Source organism: Solanum lycopersicum, chromosome 5 (assembly GCF_036512215.1).
Source record: "Solanum lycopersicum chromosome 5, SLM_r2.1".
Classification (NCBI taxonomy): domain Eukaryota; kingdom Viridiplantae; phylum Streptophyta; class Magnoliopsida; order Solanales; family Solanaceae; genus Solanum; species Solanum lycopersicum.
This window is the reverse complement of record NC_090804.1, coordinates 5,356,964-5,379,857: the sequence shown is the minus strand read 5'-3', so window position 1 is coordinate 5,379,857 and position 22,894 is coordinate 5,356,964. Positions and strand designations below refer to the sequence as shown.

The window sequence follows — 22,894 nt, the reverse complement described above, 5'->3', positions numbered from 1 at the left end:
TTTGTCTTACTTAACGGAAAATTTGAATAAAATATGGCCTGTTTACATTACACAATCGAGATCACCAAATGTGTTTGTGAAATTTTTACACAAGATACATCAAGATCGAGACTTTACAAACTCAGAACATATAGAATTCGAGTTTAACTACAGACAAGGAAGAGGGTATCACCCGTAAAGATTCAAAAAAATAAAAATAAAATAAAATAAAGAGGAAAAAGAAAGGAAAGACATCAAAAGGCATTGCTATGAACATATGAGCAACATTTGGTACTGATAAAAAAATGCGGGATATACACTCAAACTGATTAACGCGAAGGTGATGCCAACTTGAGTTGATTTGACTTGGTATTGCCATGCTATATAGTTGTATCTATTTCTTCAGCCTCTTTTGAGCTTGGTTCAACTCTTCACCATTGTTTGTATCTCGAAACTCCAAAAATTGATCGCCAGGTGCAGGTGGAGGATTTTCTGTATCCTAGAGTGAATGTGTACAGTATTGGTCAGCTAAATACTGTGATTGCTCTCATTATCCTGAAGGGAGTAGGATCGGTGAATGACTACATAGAAGTCGGAAAAGGTTCATACCTTAGCAACAGATGGCCCCAAGGCCCTTTCCTTGTTTGCTCGCTTCCCTAGATTAATCTGCACCGATATACTGGCCTGTGAAAGATCAAGGCCAGTAGCCTGTAGCGCGTGTGTCAACGAATTCAGTAACCTGAGTAAAAGCAAATGAATCATCGATCAAGGGTCAGCAGAAATAACACAATGATATCATTAGATAACTTGACCAAACATTACATTGCAAACATTCAACTTGACATGAATCTCAGGAGAAGTTGTAGCAAATGTAAGAGGTAAGAGCCATAACTATTTCTCTTGAACTATAGATCTAACATAAGCATCCACGAATAAACGACTCTGAGTTCAACAACTCTACACACATATGGGCAAAATTGTTGTATATGTCCAACAACCCAGCTTCACATATTTCAATTTTCAAGTACAAGGATGAGAATACAAGTGGTATTTCTGAGTATTGTGCTAGAATATAGATAAGCCGGGAATGTGAAACACAATCTTTTTGGCATACAAAAACTACGACTCGTTAACTAGAGAAATTTCAACATGCTAACTTAAGCAATAAATATAGCAATCATTGCAACAGTTTAAAAATTCCAAAGTTGTGATGTCACCACATTTTTTCATGCTACATCATTCTGTGGCAGAGATAAAAACGTCTTAAAACATCAAAGCAGCATATAGAACGACTACTACCAAAAAAAAGAAAAGCAAGCAAATGTCGGCAGTAGACATCTAATATACTTCCAATATACAGAGACCACACACTTTATTTAATATTATAAACTATAAAACTAGAGAAATGTACTCACCCTTGAGAGTAAGTATTCGAAAAGTTAATTGTGCCGCCTTCTACCATAAACTCCTGATCATTCAGAGCATTAGTGGTTCTAGGGCATTCATCAGAAGCAGGTGTAGGTAGTGAGTCAGAGAAGGCACTATCGTTCTGAAAAGGGACTGGCATACTAGCCTGAAGAGGCATCGATGTTGCAATTGCCGTTCTAGCTAGTTCCTTTCCTTGATCCATAGATTTAACATCACCCCCAGAATGAGATTCAAGTGGATTCCGCTGATTGGCTTGCATTGACGAAGTGACGGTTAAGAGATTCTCATCAAACCTTCCTGAATATGTTGGTCCAGCGTCAGTACCATTGTTCAAGGCTTGAGGGTTTGCAGGAAAACTCTGCGCGCGCCACTGAGTGTTTCTCTGAAGGATTTCAAAAGTAGCACACACTTATAACTAAACACATACTGTTCCCATTATGAAATATATGTAGTCATACCCCTCACTTACTTTTACTAAGAGATGCAAAAACGCAGTCTAGGTAGTTAATAGCACAATTTATGTTGCACCTACAGACTTATCATTGCCTAAATAGCAGCCTTATATAGCCTAAGTTGCATCAACGGAATTTTACATCTGGAAGATAGAGTAAAGTGGAAGAAGAGGGGGATATGTCATAATCTTGCAGGACTAAAGGTCAATACCAGAAAGCAATCCAGCCAAAACCAATCTTAGGTATGGCTACCCATAGATCAGATGCATCCAAAATGTAGACCTATCTATCTTCTGAAACCACGAACATATTCACATATAAAATAGTGGAAAGATGAAAAAAACAATGGAACCGCAAAATGAGAGCACCGTCCATATACCAGTACATAAATGTGACCTGAAATTACATGCACCTCAATGGTCATCAGAAAGTGGTGCATGTATGTGTGTGTTTGGTGGGGGTGGACGTAGGGGGGCAAGGAAGAGAAAGTTCTCTTTCCAATTTGACTCGACTTGAGAACGATTTACAGAGAATGGGCGCAATTATGTGGAAGTGTGCTAGACAGACTAGAGCATAATGTGTCTTTTACAAGTTAAGCTGTACAGATCAGCTCTCAATTATTTTGCAACTTCTGTCTCTGTTAAAACTAGAGATAATTGCACTGAAAAAGCTTCATTATTTCCCACAAGCTTTGTTGGAATTTATAGTACTTCAACATGTACAATTTAGCAAGTGTATAATTACAGAATCCTAATCAAATCATTCCGAATTGACGTGGAAGACATAATATCATAACAATCTGAAGCAAGAGTATTTTCCGTTAGAAGAATGATATTTAGCACAACTAAGACCTAAAGAGCCCCATTCAAAAGTCCACAACCAAAAATGTTATGGTGAGAATAGAGATGTTGTAAATATAGGTGTATAATATACCCATGGCATAAGTTTTGTAGGCTCCGAGCTCCAAGGTTGATATGATCCTTCATACTTCTGTACTGTATCCTGTAAATACTGTACGTACTGAATTACCTGCACACAAACATCAAAATAAACCAATAAATCTAAACCTTAAAGAAGAAGAATGTAAAAGTTTCTTTCTAAATTGTACCTCGAACAAGAATGACGCGGTATCTCGTTTTTGATCAGTATGGGGTATCAAATTTCTCAACATCTGAAATCTAGAGATAGACAAAAAGCTTTGTCAAGAGTGCAGAGATTTTATTCAGGCGTTTTACACAAATCTGGCAACTGTTCCAAATTCTAAAGATAAAGTGGCAACAAAATAAATGCATCATCTTGTAAATCAACTTGAGTATGTATAGAACGCCTTTTGCATAACAAACATGAAAAGAAAAGAAAATCACAGACCATACAAACGGAGAAGACATCAGATGTTCATCAACATGAGCAAGTGTACTTCAAAAGTTTGCAATGGTACCAAGAGGTAGGCTTTCAAAGCAAATATTCAATTTGAAGACCTCTGTGGCCTCAAAATGTAAGACATGCATTATCTATTTTCTCAGGTTTGCAACTTGTTTTTATTTTAACTAGTGCTCGCCAGTTCAGAATCTACTGCTTAGGTTCGTAACTTGATATCCGTATCCAATATATTTTCAGTAAATGGGAAGTAAATCCTACTGGAATATTAAAGCTTTTTTCTGTATATATTTTTCTATTCATCAATGTCTCCTTCATGTTAAGACAATTAGGCGTAATTTTTGCCACTATAGTTAAAAGCATTTTAGTTCCTTATGTCAGCAACAGTTAATAAACAAACACACCCTATATCAATACAACTACTCTATTAGTTTATTTTGTGAGCTTGTTTCTCGATTGAATTCCAATTAGCATGAACTCGTGGTTCTCGAATTACATTCATACATTATTGTTCCTTCCAAATCAACAATAACTAAAATTAGAAAATCGAAAACAAACCTCTCATTGATCTTGCTCCTCCGGCGCTGCTCAGTTACTGAATGCTTCGACCTAATTGCATTTGCCTTGTCACTGTTCTTCCCATCTGTCACTTCCAACAAGTAAATTAAAATTACACTTTTAAACAATTAACCTAAACCAAAATAGTCAAAATTTCTATACCCCACCTCAAAATCCAGCTCAAAAATCCTTTCTTGCACAAAATTCTACCATTAAACCACAACAAACACAAAAATCAAAATACTCACAAACCTTTAGTACTATTACTTGAAGGTGTGGCATCTCTATTAGAACCAAAATCATACTCATCCTCTTCTTCTTCCACATGATGACCCTTTCCAGATTTCATCTTATTTTTTCAAGATTTTAAGATTTTCTGCATAAAATCAACAAATTAGAGACCCCCACAAGATCAAAAGAGCAAAATCATCTAAGAATTAGAGATCTGCTCAATCAAAAGAACAACAACAACAAAAAAAAAAGGTTCCCAACAGAAATTGGAGAAAGATTACATTTTTACAACTTTTTTGGAAACCCCAAGTTTTTTTTTTTTTTTGGTAATTTGAAAAATCGAAGAGTGGAAAATGTAAAGTTGGCTGCTTTTTGTTTTTGGTACTAACTGTTTTAAGTTTTTTTATTTGTTTGTTTGGTTTTGTTATTTATAGCAGTGTGATTAGTTGTTTATTCTTAAATTGGTGTCATGAAGTCATGTGATCTAATTAGATATTTCACTAGATAAGCAATTATGTTTACATGTGAGCTGTGAGTTATCAAATAAACATGATCAGATTTGGTTGTGTTTTAATATCGAAGACGATTATCGAGGATCCATCAGAAATAATATTTTTACTATCGATAATCAATCAGAAATAATGTTTGTACCATTAAAAGTAGGGGCAAGATTTTTTGGTCAGAAATAATATTTTTACCAGCGAGGATCAATCAGAAATAATGTTTCTACCGCTAAAAGTAGGGGCAAGATGTTTTGATTTTCGCCGAAAAGGGTATGGAAGCTATTAGTGATTTAATTGTCAACTTTGAAGAGTGAAATAAACAAACAATAGTAAAAAACAATAGTAATTCTTGTTGCAAGTATCTATTCAAGTATAGCAGCAACAACATACTCGTCATCGTATAAGTGTTGAATGTACACAAACCTCATTCCCATCTTGAGAAGTAGAGATGTTGTTTCTGATTGATCCACGGTTGAAGTAAAAGCATAACAAAGCAAGTTCGAAAAAAAAAATGGAAGTAAAAAAGTCACTACAGTTACAAAGTTGTAGAAACAATATAGTTTATATCCCCAAAAACTCAGTGTTATACTACTGCATCAACATTTGGTTCTATCGATGAAAGACGTGTGAAAATCAAACAGGACCAGGATTTGGATGCTTGTCCGACTTGTATACAACTCTAGCCTTGGTTGATGCCCGCTGAAACTGTATTAGCTCAGTGAGCATTTTGACAGTTGCGGCTTCATCAACTAGACATGGCTCGATTATAACTTTCATCAGCTCGGGAGACTTGGCTAAAAGAAGCTTTATAAGCTGTATCTCAGGGATTGTGCCATTAGTTTGCAGTAGCTTAACTTTCCTGAGGTGATTAAACGTCATATCTGAGAAGCGTTCCACTTCAAGAGAGTTTAGAGCTGGTATATCATTGTCATCGCCCTCCACCTAAGATCGATGAACCAAAACTCAACTTTTTCAGCTTATTGATGATTTAAGGAGCACGAAAATAAGGAGATGCTACATAAAAAGTGAGAAAAGAGAACCTTAATTTCCAAAGACTGTAAATTCGGGAAGCTTTTTATCAAGCAAAGAGCACATGAAACCTCGTTCGAGTCAGACAGATATACGCTAGATATGCAGAGATGTTTGACACAATAAAGATCGTAGGAAAGCCTCGTTGGTACTTCACCTGCTCCTGCAACAAAGAACTAGGAAGAAAATACCATAAAACACTCAAAGCTCAAAAGATGTTCTGTGATTGAAAATGCAGTAATGAAGCAACATTTACCATGTCATTCAAGTGGAGGTGCTCGAGAGCAGAGAAAGACTCAAAAAACTTGGCGATATTACATTTTCCTACTCCCACATAATATTCCCTATGCGAAAGTGAAAGTCTTGCCAGACGAGGGATATTTTTTAAACAGACAGATCTTATATTGCCTGTGTAGTCAAAGGATCTCAGATTTGGAGCACTAATTTCAATGACATTGCTTGAAGCACCTGAGATCTGCAGCACCAACTACTCAAGCAACAAGGAACGAGAGATTAAACGTTCAAGCAACTTAGGAGATATTGCAACATCACATAGTTCTAAGATAATCAACCTGTCAAATCCTTTGAAGGATGGTTGATCAGGTATCGAACAACTCTGGAGAGTCAAATGCCTTAACTCGAAACATTTGAAAAATGAAAGCGGCATTTTGTATAGGCTACCCCTGATTGGAAGTCTAAGAACAAGGTGTTGAATGTCGTTTCTAGAGAGGAAACGTATCAAGTTGTCAATATTAGGACACGTATCCAAATAAGGAACGCAGAGGGTAAACTTTGTAACTGGTCCTGTATGAAAGATCAAAATGTGGTTGATGATCTTAACAAGGTTATTTGTAAGATCAGGTAAATCCTCCTCAGGTTTCCAAATTGTGTGAGAAAGCGTCAACACAGGAAGTCCATGCCATATATTTCTCCATTTTTTCGATAAGATACTTGTCCTCACAACATCTTGAAAAGGCAAACACATAAGGATTTCATCTAATATATTCCTAGGAAGGTCAGAAAGGACGGTTCGATGGAAACATAGCTTTCTGCACTTATATCTCATATTATATAACGATATTCGCCAATAAGAACCTGTAGGAAACACACAACAGAACACAAAAATGAGAAACATCTCCAAACTATCTGGACAAAACTTTAGTCACTTTATCAATTTCACAAGTGATAAGGTATGGAGGTTGCGGATCAATCATTTGGCTAGAAAGGTTAGTAGATAGTCGATCGAGAATGTTGTTCCCGTTTTGTTTCCTTTTCTTCTATATAAAACTACTATATGTTGCTCGTAGCTTATTATTCTGTTTTCGTATTTTCTTGCTACCATGCTTCAAATTCGTCTTCTTAGCCGAGAATCTACCAGAAACAAATATTTTCTACCTCACACCCCCACAAAGGTAGGGGTATCTTACCCTCCCAAGAGCCCACTAGTGGAATTGCATGGGATATGTTGTTGTTATTTAACGGGTCTATCGGCATGGGAGGAGCCAACTTAGGCCGAGGTGATTCATGTGAACCCTTCAATGGTAAATTACACTATTTATACATGACTAAAATTATTTTTTATATATACGGTATATCTGAACCCTCTTTAGCTAATTCTTGTAGTTAGTTATTCATATTTTAAATCATTGACTCGTAAAAATTCTGGTTCCGCCTCAGTCTATCGATAACACACTACAACAAAGAAAACTTTTAGCGGCATTAAAAATTGACATAAACAAAGAGTGTTAAAGTCTTTACCGGTATTAGTTAAGTGTCATTTTCGCTAAAGACTTTAGAAACATATGCAAGGAGTAACAATTACCGCTAAAAATACATATTTAGCGGCAATTAAGAATTAATTTTCGCTAATGATCATTTTTGTTGTAGTGACATCCTCTTTTATCTCACACCCCCACAAAGTAAAGGTCTACCTACATCTTACCCTCCACAAAAGTAAAGGTCTACCTATATCTTACCCTCCGCAGACCTCACAAGCAGATATTAGCCCCCCACACCCAGGGGTGGAGCTACCTTGTATGAAGGGGTCTTCGGTGAAAAGTTATATTATCTATATATAATTAAAATAATTTTATATGTATAAATAGTTGATGTTAAACGCCCTTTGGCTACTTTATGTCTCACAAATTTTAAACCCTTACAAAAATCCTGGCTCCGCCTCTGCGGCCTACACACCCACCCCACACACACCAAATTGCAAAACCCTAATATCCAAAAAGATCAATAAGAAACGAGAAAAAAAAACATTACTGGAAAAATAGATAAAGAGTATCAAACTTACCAAGAACTAGATAATGGCCTTTCGCCTTTCTCTTGAACGGTGTATTTGTTGACCTATGCAAATTTGAGCACAATATATAGTGGATCTAATTATGTTTAAATTAATTACTGGTTATTTTTTTTATTATTATTAAAATTTACATACATTCAATAGTCATTTATTTATAAAAATATTTTTTGACTTATTTTAAAAGAAAACCTTTCGACTTTTGAGGGACCTTTAATTCATTTCTTCACCAATTAAAAAATGTCTTTTTGATTACTTTACATGAGAAATATATTATATTTGAATTGTTTGTAGAAGGGTATTGCCCCAAATAATGGAGTAGCAATACAAGTATAATATTTCACATGAATAATTAAATAATAAAATGATATTCTGAAAATTCGTCTATATTATATAAAGAGATCAAAAGTAAATCTCAAGTAATGGAAGGTTAAATATGACTTTTTTTTTCGAATTTTAAACACAAATGGATCCATGGTATCAAATAAGAATTCTCAAAAACCCACTAAATTTTTCTGAACCTTAATATAATACATTGAGGTCGATTCTCCTTAGAGTCTTATTGCTCAAGTCATTATTAAGTAAAAATGAGATTCCACTCGACAAGTTAGACATCTGTTAATATATTTTAACTCATTAAAACCTATCTAACATTTCACACGATAAATTTAAATATCAGTTAATAGATAGTCTTTTAATGTACAAATACCTACATAACATATCAGACGAAAAATTTAAATATCTATTAATGTATTATTTTTTTAACTTACTAATACCTACATAACATTTTACACAACAAATTTAAATATTTATCGATGTATTTTAGTAAACCTAGAAAATCTATGTGTTATGTCACATTAATTTCAGTTATTTAATTAACCTGTGTGTGCTTATATCAATTAACAACATTTCTCAACCCTCTCTTGTTAGGTTAGTAGATTTTAATCTTTCTTTAATTCTGTGGGATTAATTAAAAATGTGTGTATTAATTAAATTGTTGAGATCTTAGATCTGCAATGTAAAATGTTGAACTTGAAAATTTTGCTAAATCTAGAAGGGATTCAACTCTTGAACAGACCCAAAAAAATGTAAGACACCTAAACTGGGACAAATAGAGTTTTGTTTAATTATGAAGTAAATATAATATTTTGATCTTATGTCCAAATGGGTCTCAAAGTTTTTGTAAAATGATGTTAGCTTTGTAAAGGTTAAGTTTTTCTTTAATGATGCATGGACCATTGGATACTGTAAGAATAATAATATATCTAGTGTAATTCTACAAGTGAGGTTAGAGGAGAATAGAGCGTACGATGTTACTTTTATATGGGAGGTATAAACACATTGTTTCGATAGAGCAATGGCTCAAAGAAAAAAGAAGAAATGAAATGAAACGAAACGAAAAAGTGCGATGAAATCGTAGCAAAATACTAGAGAGAGAATGACAAGGCATATTGAAAAATAACATAACTACAACAAAATAATAATATGGTAATTTAAATGCAATAAAACAACTCCTTGAGTACTACGACTGGCTACTAGTATGAAAAAAATAGTGAGACGACCCTCTATTACAAGATTTCCTTTTGAAGTGTAAAAACGTACATCCATAGCTTCAATATTCAATTTTGAAGAAAAAATTGAGTTTGGAATTTTGTGGGATTTAATTAAAGATGTGTATATTGCTTTAAATTTTTGAGGTCTTAGATTTATTATGTAGAATTTCGGAATTAAAATTTACTAAATGTAGAAAGAGACATTCTTGGACAGATAAAAAAAAGGAGCACCTAAATTGGGATTTTATTAAAGATGTGTTTTTTCAAGTATCACATTTTCTTAGGCTGAGATTTAATTGTCTTAAACAAAGTTTTTGTAAAATGATGCTAGCTTTGCAAAGGTTAATTCATTTTTATCTTAGACCATCGTATATGATTACAATATTCAATGCAGTTCTACTAGTGGAATTTGAAGATAATAAAGTGTATGCAAATGTTATCTTTATTTTAAGAGATAGTCAAGAACAGAGTATTTTTTGATAGATCATTGACTCAAAAAGAGAGAGAACAAATGGAAATAAAACGAAAAATTGTGAAGAAGTAGTAGAAGAATACTATAGAAAAATGGCAAAGTATATTGAAAAATAAAGATAATTATAACTATATAATATGATAATTGAAGTGCAATAAAATAACATACATCGAAAGACAAGAAATTCCCTTAGTAATACTACGACTACTAATATGAGAAAAAGAAGTGAGACAACACTCTACTATTTACTTATCTTCCACCCTAATATGTATTTGTGTGTCCTCCACAACATCCTATCTAAATGGCATGTACTCGATAAGCTGAAATTGCGTCATCTTTTGTCTAATCATGTCTCCACATGCCCGAACCACATGTCTTGTTTCCTCCGTCTTCTCCACAGAGACCACTCTCACATTGCCCGAGGATTAATGTGTGCACCAAACTCACTTTGCATCTAATTTCTTCCTTGCATCACCTTGATATTTTTATAAAGTTCCATCTAATTTTCTTGATTTTTTGTTGCATTCTTTATCAATAGCATCAACATTAATTAAAATGGAAGACTTTACTTCGCCATTCAAATTGTCTTAGTAAGAGAGAAAGGAAAAGGTTTTTTTTTGTGACAAACCAACTAGTTAAAAAACCTTAAAGGATAACTTATAGCTTTACGTCTAAAAAAGTTGAAAGAGTGAATTCTAATTTATTTATTACTAAAAGTATTTATGACTACTTACTAAGTTTGTTTAACTTATGAAGCTAATGTAGTAACGAGGGTTGGAAACTCTACATTTAATAACGATAAAATAAGAGCTAGAAAGAATTAGGTATTATATGGGCATCATAGATAAACTGTACGATGACATTATATATGAGGGTGCATAAGTAATGCAAAGTTATAAAGCGAAAGAAGAAAATTGAGTTATCAACCTCAAATTTCCTTATACGAATCGAAGAACTTAAAAAGATTGCTCTTCTAAACCAACAAATATATATTTAGATTATTTTTAGAAGGATATTGCCCCGTAATTATAGAGTAGCATTACGAGTTTAATATTTCACATGGATACTTAAATTATGAAACAACATTTTGCAAATTCTTCTATAGTTATAAGAGAAGAGACTAAAAGTATATTTCAAAGTAATTGAAGGTTAAATATGCTTGTTCAGTCATATGATTTATCTTCTTCTTTTCAAATTTTAAACAGGGAAGAATCCATGGTATCATGTTAGGATTCTCAGAAATTTAGTAAATTTTATCCGAACCTTGTATTATATTAAAAATTCATTAATCATATAACAAATTGATAGATGAAGACTCATAACTGAACTTGGTGCTTGACGCGGGATCGATTCTCCTTGCAGTCAATCTGCTCAATTCTTGATCAGGTAAAAATAAGATTTCACGCGGCAAGTTTAAGTATCTGTTAATATATTTTAAAGTTTAAATATCGGTTAATATATTTTAACTTACTAATACCTATCTAACATTTTATGCGACTAATTAAATATTTGTCAATGTATTTTTTTAACATACTAAAACCTACCTATCATATCACGCGACAAATTTAAATATCTATTGATGTATTTTTTTCTCAATTTACTAATGCCATACCATACCTACCTAACATTTCATGCAACAAATTTAAATATTTATTAATGTTTTTTAATTTGTTAATGCTTACACGTGTGTGCTTATATCATATCATATCATATCATATCATATCATATATCATATATTATTATAAGTGGGAAGCTCCAAAGTGAAAAGTCGAATTACTGTTTTACCCCTACACTAAATGAAAAGGCTATAAAATATTTAATTAAATTCATCTTATATAATTAATTAAACATTTTTATCTTTAAATAAAGAAAATACTTCTTTAATAATTTGTGTAAAAAAAATGTAAATATATGTTTAAATAAATGCTAAGTATCATATTGACTACAATACAATAAATGTTTTAACAATTTCAAAATTGGTTCTTAATATTCTTTTATGTGTATTAGTATGTATGTTGAATACTTATAGTCATTCGTTTTAACTTTACAGAATAACTACGAATTTGGATTTTAATAGTTTTGAAAATCTAACCATTTTTAAAGAATAAAATATAAAGTGTCCTTTCACTTCTTTAATAAAGAGATTTAATGATATTTTAATGATCTTTTTCTAACTTGACTTTTGAGTTTTTATATATCTTGGCTATATAAATACCATTGTGTGCTTCATTAATTTTCCAATCTGTAAATTATGTTATGATATATGTTGTCTTAGTTTTGAGATAGCTACTTCTCTTCATTCATTGTATCTTAATATTTGTTTGATAATTTTATTGTAGATTAACTAAAATCTACTAAGATTTTTCTTCTATGTGTTTAAGTGGAATTTTTATTTTATTTTATTATATTAGAAATGAAGATATTATACATTTGTTGATGTTCATTAATAATATAATTGTTACTTTCAACTTTCATCCATGAAATGGGTTAATGACATATTCGTGACAATCCTTTGAGTCCCTCAATTATATCCTATCAAAGAGATTTTGAATAATTGGACGAGAATAAAGAAAGTTGTCATCTCTTTTTCTTTCACATTGTTAATTTTAGCATCATTTTATAATATTTTTGTTGATTCTTTAGAGGTGTTCTTTTATTTACCATTAAAAAATTTATATTCTTTCCTATTTGATAAATAAATAACTACAAATAAAATATTATTGTACACAATAAGACTTTGAATTTTATGATTTAAGTCTTTGCATGATTGATAATTGTTCTTGCTTTGATAACCACGTAAGTTTATAGTTTAAAGTACTTTTTCCTGATTTACTATTTTATTTTACAAATTTTATAGTAAAAATAGAATTATTAGTTCTATTAAAAGTGTGAAGCAACAAAGTTAAGGTTGGATTACTAGAATAATCCTAAAAACTTGAAGAAATTGAAGGGTTACTTAATAATTAAATACACTTAATTTAATATATTGATCATATTCATCTACTAAAAGTCTCTAGCTACGAAATATGTAAAGATGTTTGAGACTTTGATTCCTATCCTTCATTTTCTTTCATTTAATTCGTTTTAATTCTAAAATGAAGTTTAAGTTCATATTGTCCAATTTAATTAATTACTTTTCTCTTAGTTAAGTTAAAAACGTCTTTACAAGAAAAAAATACATATATCTTCCATTACAAAAGAAAGACTTTTTTGATTTTCTTGAAAAGAAAATTTGAAAGTTCTCTTATATATGTGAGTTTTCTTATATAGTGGTATGCCTTCTATTTTGCCTAATATTTTCTTATATATGTGAAAGTTGTAACGACCTGTTTAGTCGTTTTGAGCAGCAGATTTTATTTCTGGAAAAACAGGCTGAGACGACGGAACCCACGACGGACCGTCATGAGCACGACGGACCGTCAAGGGTGTCTCGTTTTAAAACACTTAGAAATTCTGAAAAATGGGTACTGAAATCGACTCTCTGAACTTCGTAACGGAATGACAGGACGGACCGTCACAAGCATGACGGACTGTCACAAGCGTGACGGACCGTCACAGACTCTTCAAATTATTGAGTCTCTGAACTCTGTGACGGAGCAGCAGGACGGACCGTCGCAGGCATGATGGCCCATCACAGGCTGCGTAATCCCAGGCTGGGTTGGATTTCTGTTAAGTAATTTAAGGGGCGTTTTGGACTATTCCTGCTGTAATTATAAAGTTAGTGGGTTAATGTTAATAAGTCTAACTACTTGGGGGTTAAAAGAGGTAACCTTGAGTTAATTAGTGGGTTATTATTGCCATCTTTTATACTTAATTATATGCTAATTAGGGTAAAAGAAAGAGGGTTTGAATAAGAAAAATAGAAAGAACAAGAGAGGGAAAAACGATTGATAGAGAGAGACGAACGAAGAGGAAAAACAAAAGCTTTGGGGAATTTTCTTGCTTGATCAAGATTCTTCGGTGGAGGTAGGTTATGGTTTTTACATGATTCATAGTAAACTCTTAATAGCGAATGATATGTATTGGGTAGTGTTGTAAACCCTTCTATATGCTTAATTGTGTGTTTGCATGTTGTGATTATATAATTGTGATAAAATAAGCATGATGAAGTTATTGAATCCTAAATCTTGAAGAAGAAACCCTAATCTACTTTGTTAATGATGATGTCTTGGTATAAAAGAAGGCTGGATGAACGAAAGTAGTGAGATTAGGGGATCAGGTGCTACGTTCCGGTACCAGGATAGTATATGAGGATCGGAGCGTCACGTTCCGACACCAGGATAGAATATGGATCGGGTGCCACGTTCCGGTACCAGGATAGTATATGAGGATCGGAGTGTCACGTTCCGACACCAGGATAGAATATGGATCGGGTGCCACGTTCCGGTACCAGGATATTATATGAGGATCGGAGTGTCACGTTCCGACACCAGGATAGAATATGGATCGGGTGCCACGTTCTGGTACTAGGATAGTATATGAGGATCGGAGTGTCACGTTTCGACACCAGGATAGAATATGGATCGGGTGCCACGTTCCGGTACCAGGATAGTATATGGATCGGGTGCCACGTTCCGGTACCAGGATAGTATATGAGGATCAGAGTGTCACGTTCCAACACCAGGATAGTATATGAGGAGCGGAGTGTCACGTACCGACACGAGAGGAATAAAGATAATGAATCTTGAAAAATGTTAATATACTCAATCTAATGAACCTAATTCCCAAATGAGTATGATGAGGAGACGTGAGTCCTCATTGATGAGCTTGGTGTTATGACCAAGGGTTATGGTAATTGTAAATGCCGCATGTTGAGTATTGTAGTTGATTTTATGATATTATCTGATATATACTGTTTTCTATTTTGAGTTGGCCGATGATATCTACTCAGTACCTGTGTTTTGTACTGACCCCTACTTGTATGTTTTCTTTTTGATTATTTGTGGAGTGCAGCAAACGTGCCGTCATCTTCAACTCAACCGCAACTCTAGCCAGTCTTCATTACTCCGGATATCAGGGTGAGCTAATGCTTCTAGCTTGGACTGGATCTTCCTCTTCATGTCTTGATGCCTTGAAGTTCCGGCATGGACTAGCTTTTTATGTATTTTAGCTTCTAGATACTCTTAGCTTTAGTAATTTGAAGTAGATGTTCTTGTGATGATGACTTCCAGATTTTGGGGATAAATATAGTTGTTGAGTTTTTAGAAGTTATTGAATTGGTTTTTATTAATGAGTTTAAGTCTTCCGCATTACTTTCTGTTGATATTATATTGAAATGTTAAGGTTTAGATTGGTTGGTTCGCTCACATAGGAGGGTAAGTGTGGGTGCCAGTCGCGGCTCGATTTGGGTCGTGACAAAAGTTTTCTATATATTTTTCTTAATTAATTATTGTAATTTGTAACTATTTTTTTGTTGATCTATTTTTATTCTATCAGTAAATTACTAAATCAAAATGTGCGCACATTTAACATATAATTATTTTTCTTTCACAACATTTGTGGTTTCTTCGTCTTTAATATCAAAGAGGTCATATAAACACATCGTTACAACAAATTCATGCAATTTAGCTTGGAGAACACGTGCAACGCACGTGCCTGGAACTAGTATTACTAAAAGCATGAGCAAAAAAGTTGAAAGTTGAATTACGGTTTTACCCCTTCTATAAATTAAATTGTTATAAAATATTTAAATATTTGATTGTATAAATTTAATTAAATGTTAATTGACTTTTAGACTTCCTAAGATTAACTCCTAATTAAATATCTAATTTATTAATATTTATCATCTATAATCTATATGTATATAATAATTATAATTTTTTTAAAAAAAATCTTTATTGTTATAAATACATTGAATTGAGTGGATTGTCCATTAAGCTTATCATAAACTTATCCTTATCATGGATATGTATTCCCAAGGTGATGAATCTTTTTGGGATAGAAATGTATCTACTAATGTGACATTAAACATGGTGACCTTTTGGTTGATTTCTCTACCTATAAATAGAGATATCATTCACCATTGTAATATACACTTGAATAAGAAAAAAATCTTATCTTCCATTTTACTTCTCTTGTCTTCATCTCTTTATATTTATATTGTCATGAGCTTGATTTTATAACATTTACCTAAATTTCTTTAATTTTCCTCTTCTTATAACTTTTTCCTTAACCCCTCTCATGAATAAAATAATTGATGTGGATAAAGTATTATCCTTTATGATAAATAACGAAATTTAATAATTTAAAGGGTGCAAATCTACAAAATGGAGACACACATTGATAATGTCCTCTTCATTATTATTAAAAAATGACTCTACCTTCACAAATTTAAATTCATTGTTGCTTAATTACATGGTAAGAACTTGAGTTGTTCTTTCTACATGGTTTGCTAACTTAATTTTTTTTTTCATGTTCTTCATTTATTTATTATTATTATTTTCTAATTACTTATTCAACTTTTACACTCTTAATATTCATAACTCTCATCTTTTCATATTCATAACCTCCAAATATTTAAACTAAAAAAACTTTAAGATATCTTTTGATATTCCTTCTATTTTATTTATATAAATTCAACTTCTTTATCTCATGAAACCCCTACCAAGATTATTAGGCTATAATTTTTATTATATAGTAAAAGTAGACGATGAAGACTCTTGAATTTTGATAGGATATGAAAGGAGTCGATAAAAACTCAGGGAATTCTTATTTTGTACTTATTTTTTCATCTATATATACATCAATCTTATAAGAATAATGTCTATATTGTATTTTTTCTTAAATATTCTGTTTCTTTGTCTTTTTCTCTCTCTTAGACTTCTTAATTTAGTTTTCTATGAATGTTTTATTGCCGTAAGTCTTTATTCTTATTTTGTAGTTGTTACATTTTATTATTCATTACAATTTACATATATATTTCCATGAAATTTTAGTCATTCTAACATATGTATAAAAATTCACATGAAATACACGTGCGAAGCACGTGCTCAAAAACTAGTATATATATAAGATTGTTACTTATCACTTTTTTTCCCTAATTTTGTGCGGCTGTGTTTTAACAACAATTCTCAATTTCCCCTCTGAATCCTATAGGTTAGTCAATCTTCTTCCTTTACGTTTTAGCTATTGTTTAATGATCCCCTTGTTGTGCATGCATTTTGTGATCTTCCGCTTGAATCTGCGTTTTTCAAATCTTTCTTGTTAAATTTCCAAAAAAAGGGAAAATTGTTAAAGTTTGAATGGTTTATGGTCTTTGAACATTTTTTTTAATCAAAATTGAAGTGTAAAACCTACGTCCATACCATCGCTTCAAAATTCAATTTTGAAAAACAAACATCAAGTTTGGAATTCCGTGGGACTAAATTAAAGTTGAGTGCATTGGTTTAAATATTTGATGTCTTAGATTTGTTAGGTAGAATTTTTAGCAGAAAGTGACATTGTTGGACAAACAAAAAAAAAGAAAAGTAAAACCACCTAAATTGTCTCTCACAAAGTTTTTGTGAAATGATGCAAGTTTTGTAAAGGTTAAGTCGTTTTAGACCATCATATACAATTACAATTTATTAAGTATAATTGTATAAGTGAGGTTAGGAGAGAATAGGGTGTATGCAAATGTTATCTTTACCTTGAGAGAATTCTATTTGCGAGTATGCAAATGTTTTCTAAGAGATAGATAGGTTTTTTGATAGTCCATTGGTTTAGAAGAAGAAGAAGAATGAAAATGAAATGAAACGAAAAAGTGTGAATTAAGATGTCGTAGAAGAATACTAGATAGAGAATGGAAAAGTATATTTGTGGTTTGTTTGTCTTTAATATCAAAGAGGTCATATAAACACATTGTTACAAAAAATTCATGCAATTTAGCTTGGAGAACACGTGCAACGCACGTGCCTGGAACTAGTATTACTAAAAGCATGAACAAAAAAGTTGAAAGTTGAATTACGGTTTTACCCCTTCTATAAATTAAATTGTTATAAAATATTTAAATATTTGATTGTATAAATTTAATTAAATGTTAATTGACTTTTAGACTTCCTAAGATTAAATCCTAGTTAAATATCTAAGTTATTAATATTTATCATCTATAATCTATATGTATATAATAATTATAATTTTTTTTTAAAAAATCTTTACCTAAATTTCTTTAATTTTCCTCTTCTTATAACTTTTTCCTTAACCTCTCTCATGAATAAAATAATTGATGTGGATAAAGTATTATCCTTTATGATAAATAACAAAATTTAATAATTTAAAGGGTGCAAATCTACAAAATGGAGACACACATTGATAATGCCCTCTTGATTAATATTAAAGAATGACTCTACCTTTACAAATTTAAATTCATTGATACTTAATTACATGATAAGAACTACATGGTTTGCTAACTTTAATTTTTTTCTCATATTCTTCATTTATTTATTATTATTATTTTCTAATTACTTATTCAACTTTTACACTCTTAATATTCATAACTCTCATCTTTTCATATTCATAACCTCCAAATATTTAAACTAAAAAAACTTTAAGATATCTTTTGATATTCCTTCTATTCTATTTATATAAATTCAACTTCTTTATCTCATGAAACCCCTACCAAGATTATTAAGCTATTATTTTTATTTTATAATAAAAGTAGATGATGAAGACTCTTGAATTTTGATAGGATATGAAAGGAGTCGATAAAAACTCAGGGAGTTCTAATTTTGTACTTATTTTTTCATCTATATCTACATCAATCTTATATGAATAATGTTTATATTGTATTTTTTCTTAAATATTCTGTTTCTTTGTCTTTTTTTCTCTCTTAGACTTCTTAATTTAGTTTTCTATGAATGTTTGTTGTGCGGAATTTGAGATAATACGAGAAAATATAAACACGAAAAACTAGACAACAGATTTACGTGGTTCACCAATAAATTGGCTACGTCCACGGGAAAGAGAGGGAGCAGTTTTATTATGGAGAGACAAAAACGGAATTCAGAATAGGGTTTGCCATAGCGTCTATATATAGTGCTAAGCTACGCCCTAACAGGCTTGGGCCCAAAATACAGAATTGACAGATAATTAAGGGTCCAAACTGACCCCCGTTCTTTCTGTTGTAACGGGTCCGATTCAAGGCATTCAAAAAATCTCCACCTTGACTTGAATTCTCCAAACAGATTCTTCAGACGCACTATGATAGTGCCAGGCCTCCCCCTCTTCCTCAGAATTGCCCCGCAGGGCAATTAACAACTTCTAATGTTGAGCAAGTCCAAACAGTGTTGAAACTTGCTCTGTGGAACTGGCTTTGTGAACATATCAGCAGGATTATTAGCAGTTCCTACTTTCTTCACCTTGATTCTCTTCTCACTTCTCAGAAAATGATACCTCACGTCAATATGCTTGGTTCTCTCATGATGGACTTGATCCTTGGCTAGACAAATTGCGCTCAAACTGTCACAATACACCGTAGCCTGATCATGATGCAGACCAAGATCACTAACCAGCCCTTTCAGCCAAATCCCTTCTTTTGCAGCCTCTGTCAAGGCCATATACTCCGTTTCCGTAGTAGACAAAGTCACTGTAGGTTGCAAAGTTGCCTTCTAACTGAAGACAGATCCTCCAAGGGTAAACACATAGCCAATCATCGATCTTCTTGTGTCAACATCTCCAGCATAGTCAGAATCAGAATAGCCAGTAACAAAGCACTGAGTATCACCTCCATAAATGAGACCAACGTCAGATGTACCTCTAAGGTACCGTAAAATTCTCTTCACAGCCTGCCAATGTTCTCTCCCTGGTTGTCCCATGAATCTGCTCACTACACTGACTGCATGTGCTAAATCTGGTCTTGTACAGACCATAACATACATCAAACTTTCTACGGCACTGGCACGGAGCGAACATGGCAGTGAGATGGATATTGGCAGCACTACGGGTATCAATAGGCTTAGATGAAGACATGCCAAACCTCGCCAAGACCTTCTGAATGTAGCTTCTCTGTGAAAAGAAAAGTTTCCTTCTCTCTCTGTATCTAATGATCTCCATCCCTAGAATCTTCTGAGCGGCTCCCAGATCCTTCATCTCAGACTAAGCACTAAGTAAACCCTTTAGCTTCTGAATGTCATACTTCTTCTTTGCAGCTATCAGCATATCATCTACATAAAGCACTAGATAGATGAATAAATCATCCTTGAGCCTATTGTAGTAGACACAACAAGCATATGAGCTCCGAGTATAGCCCAACTTCACCATATAGCTGTCAAACCTTTTGTACCACTGCCTTGGAGACTTCTTAAGTCCATATAAGGACTTCTTCAACTTGCAGACGTGATTTTCCTTCCCTGGAACTTGGAAACCATCCGGCTGAGTCATGTATATCTCTTCCTCCAACTCTCTATGTAGAAACGCTGTCTTCACATCAAGTTGTTCAAGCTCCAGATTCTGATGTGTAACTATCGCTAGTAACACTCGGATGGAAGTATGTCTGACCACTGGTGAGAAGATCTCATTGTAGTCCACTCCCTCTCTTTGGTTGAAACCTCTGGCAACAACCCTGGCTTTATACTTGACTCCTTCTGCTGGTGATATCCCTTCCTTCTTCTTGAAAACCCATTTGCAAGTAATGATCTTTCTCCCCGAAGGCTGTATGACCAGATCCCATGTCTGATTCTTGTGTAGGGACTCCATCTCATCTCCCATAGCAGCAAACCATTTTTCAGAATCAGGACTTAAAATGGATTCTTTGTAAGTAGACGGCTCAGATGTATCTACCTCTTCAGCAACCTGCAGTGCATAACCCACCATGTCCTCAAAACCATATCTCGTAGTTGGCCGAACTCCAACCCTCCTTGGCCGATCTTGAGCTATACTCTGATGGATATCTGATGGCATAGATTCTGGAATATCAGTTTCTGTCTGTGACTCTTGATCCTCCTCTTCAGGTTCTTTCAAATCGCTCTCGTTCTGAATGACTTGAAACTCCACCTGTTTATCAAGACTCCCAGTTTCTGACGTAGTTGTAGGCTTCACAATGGTTCTAAGCAGAGAAATTTCATCAAAGACAACGTTCCTGCTCATAATAACCCTCTTTTTTGCTGGAGACCAGATTCTGAAACCTTTCACTCCATCTCCGTAGCCCACAAATACTCCCTTTTTAGCTCTTGGTTCTAACTTACCTTTACTGATGTGATAGTAAGTCGTACAACCAAAAGATTTCAGATTTGAATAATCAGCAGCTTTTCCTGACCACATCTCCATAGGTGTCTTGCACTGTATGCCTATATGTGGTCCGCGGTTAATCAAGTAGCAAGCTGTACTAACCACTTCTGCCCAGAATCTTCTATCTAGCCCAGCATTAGAGAGCATGCACCTTGCTCTCTCCAGAAGTGTTTGATTCATCCGCTCAGCTACACCGTTCTGCTGTGTTTTATTTCTGATTGTACGATGTCGAGCAATCCCTTCATCTTTACATAATTGATCAAATTCAGACCAGCAGAATTCCAGCCCATTATCAGTTCGCAACCTCTTGATCTTCTTCCCTGTTTGATTTTCCATCAAAATTTTCCACTCCTTGAACTTCTGGAAAGCTTCACTTTTATGCTTCATCATGTACACCCAAGTCATCCTTGAGTAGTCATCAATAATGGGCACAAAAAATCTGCAGCCTCCCAAAGACTCAACACGGCATGGACCCCAGCAATCAGAATGGATATAATCAAGTGTGCCTTTTGTTCTGTGAATGACCTTTGGAAACTTGTTGCGATGTAGTTTTCCAAAAACACAATGTTCACAAAACTCTAGGCTCTTAACCTTATGACCAGCAAGAAGATCCTCCTTTGACAGAATTTGCATCCCTCTTTCACCCATATGACCAAGTCTCATGTGCCATAACTTAGTCATATCCTTCTGGTGAAATTCTGACGATGCAACATGGACTGAACCTGTAACCGTGGAACCTTGTAGAAAATACAAAGTACCACGCATGACACCTTTCAGAATCATACTTGAAGCCTTCCAGACCCGCAAGACTCCATTTTTTCCTGACCAGCTGAATCCCCTGCTGTCCAAAAGACTGAGTGATATCAGATTTTTCATCATTGATGGAACGTGCCTGACCTCGTTCAATGTGCAGAAGCTACCGTCACGTGTCCTTATCTTGATCGAGCCTGTCCCAACCACCTTGCAGACAGAACTGTTAGCCATCGAGATGCTGCCTCCGTCTACCTGCTCATAAGTCGTGAACCACTCTCTCCTAGGACAGATGTGATAGGGTGCCCCAGAATCGAGAACCCACACATCTGAATGATGAGTGTGCTCATCCGCAAATATGGCAATGTCTTCTTCAGAATTGGTGTCTTCTTCAGCAACAGCAGCAGAAACTGATTGTTTTTCCGATTGCTTCTTCTTCTTTAGACAATCAAATTTCCAATGTCCCTTCTCCTTGCACTAATTACAAACATCATCCAGCTTTGCAGCCTTCGACATCGGCTTATTTTTCTTTCCGCCGTTTTTCCTTCCCTTTCCGCTACTGGTGAACAGACCGGAAGGCTGTATGTCCGTACTTGTGCCGTTAGCCTTATGCCGTAATTCTCTGCTATGAAGGGCCGATCTGACTTCTTCCAGTGACACAGTATCTTTCCCAATAATGAACGATTGAACAAAATTCTCAAACAACATTGGGAGAGATACTAACAGAATCAGAGCAGCATCTTCATCCTCGATCTTCACATCGATATTACGTAATTCTAATAACAAAGTATTCAATTGCTCTAAATGTTCCCTGAGTTGTATACCTTCAGCCATTCGTAAACCGAATAGGCGTTGTTTCAGAAGCAGCTTGTTGGTTAGAGATTTTGTCATGTACAAACTCTCCAGCTTCAACCATAGACCAGCAGCAGTCTCTTCATCTGAGACCTCCGTGATGACGTCATCCGCGAGACACATCATGATCGTCGAGTGCGCCTTTTCCTCCAGAATCGCCATCTCAGGAGTAACGATGGCGTTCTTGTCTTTCGACAACGGCG

At 34.0% G+C, this 22,894-nt stretch overlaps 2 protein-coding genes across 3 annotated transcripts; both read right to left on the bottom strand.

Moving 5' to 3' along the window:
- Positions 1-21: 21 nt before the first annotated feature.
- Positions 22-4,566, bottom strand: LOC101258066 (transcription factor BIM2-like). Of its 2 annotated transcripts, none has more exons than XM_010322529.4 (8): positions 4,307-4,566; positions 4,047-4,170; positions 3,795-3,879; positions 2,968-3,037; positions 2,793-2,888; positions 1,395-1,789; positions 589-718; positions 22-478 (listed from the first exon to the last, which is right to left on the bottom strand). In XM_010322529.4, the coding sequence occupies exons 2-8, from the start codon at positions 4,141-4,143 to the stop codon at positions 374-376; spliced, it is 978 nt and encodes a 325-aa protein (XP_010320831.1). In that variant the 5' UTR covers positions 4,144-4,170; positions 4,307-4,566; the 3' UTR covers positions 22-373. The 2 variants fall into 2 exon arrangements, with proteins under 2 accessions (XP_010320831.1, XP_010320830.1); XM_010322528.4 differs by having other exon boundaries at positions 3,795-3,885; positions 4,307-4,442.
- A 369-nt stretch (positions 4,567-4,935) lies between these two features.
- Positions 4,936-21,128, bottom strand: LOC101258751 (F-box/FBD/LRR-repeat protein At1g13570). Its single transcript, XM_069297657.1, has 7 exons — positions 21,047-21,128; positions 20,643-20,752; positions 19,373-19,475; positions 6,357-6,652; positions 5,814-6,044; positions 5,569-5,733; positions 4,936-5,470 (listed from the first exon to the last, which is right to left on the bottom strand). Exons 1-7 carry the CDS (start codon positions 21,126-21,128, stop codon positions 5,162-5,164), a joined length of 1,296 nt encoding a protein of 431 aa, XP_069153758.1. The 3' UTR covers positions 4,936-5,161.
- Between the last annotated feature and the right edge of the window lie 1,766 nt (positions 21,129-22,894).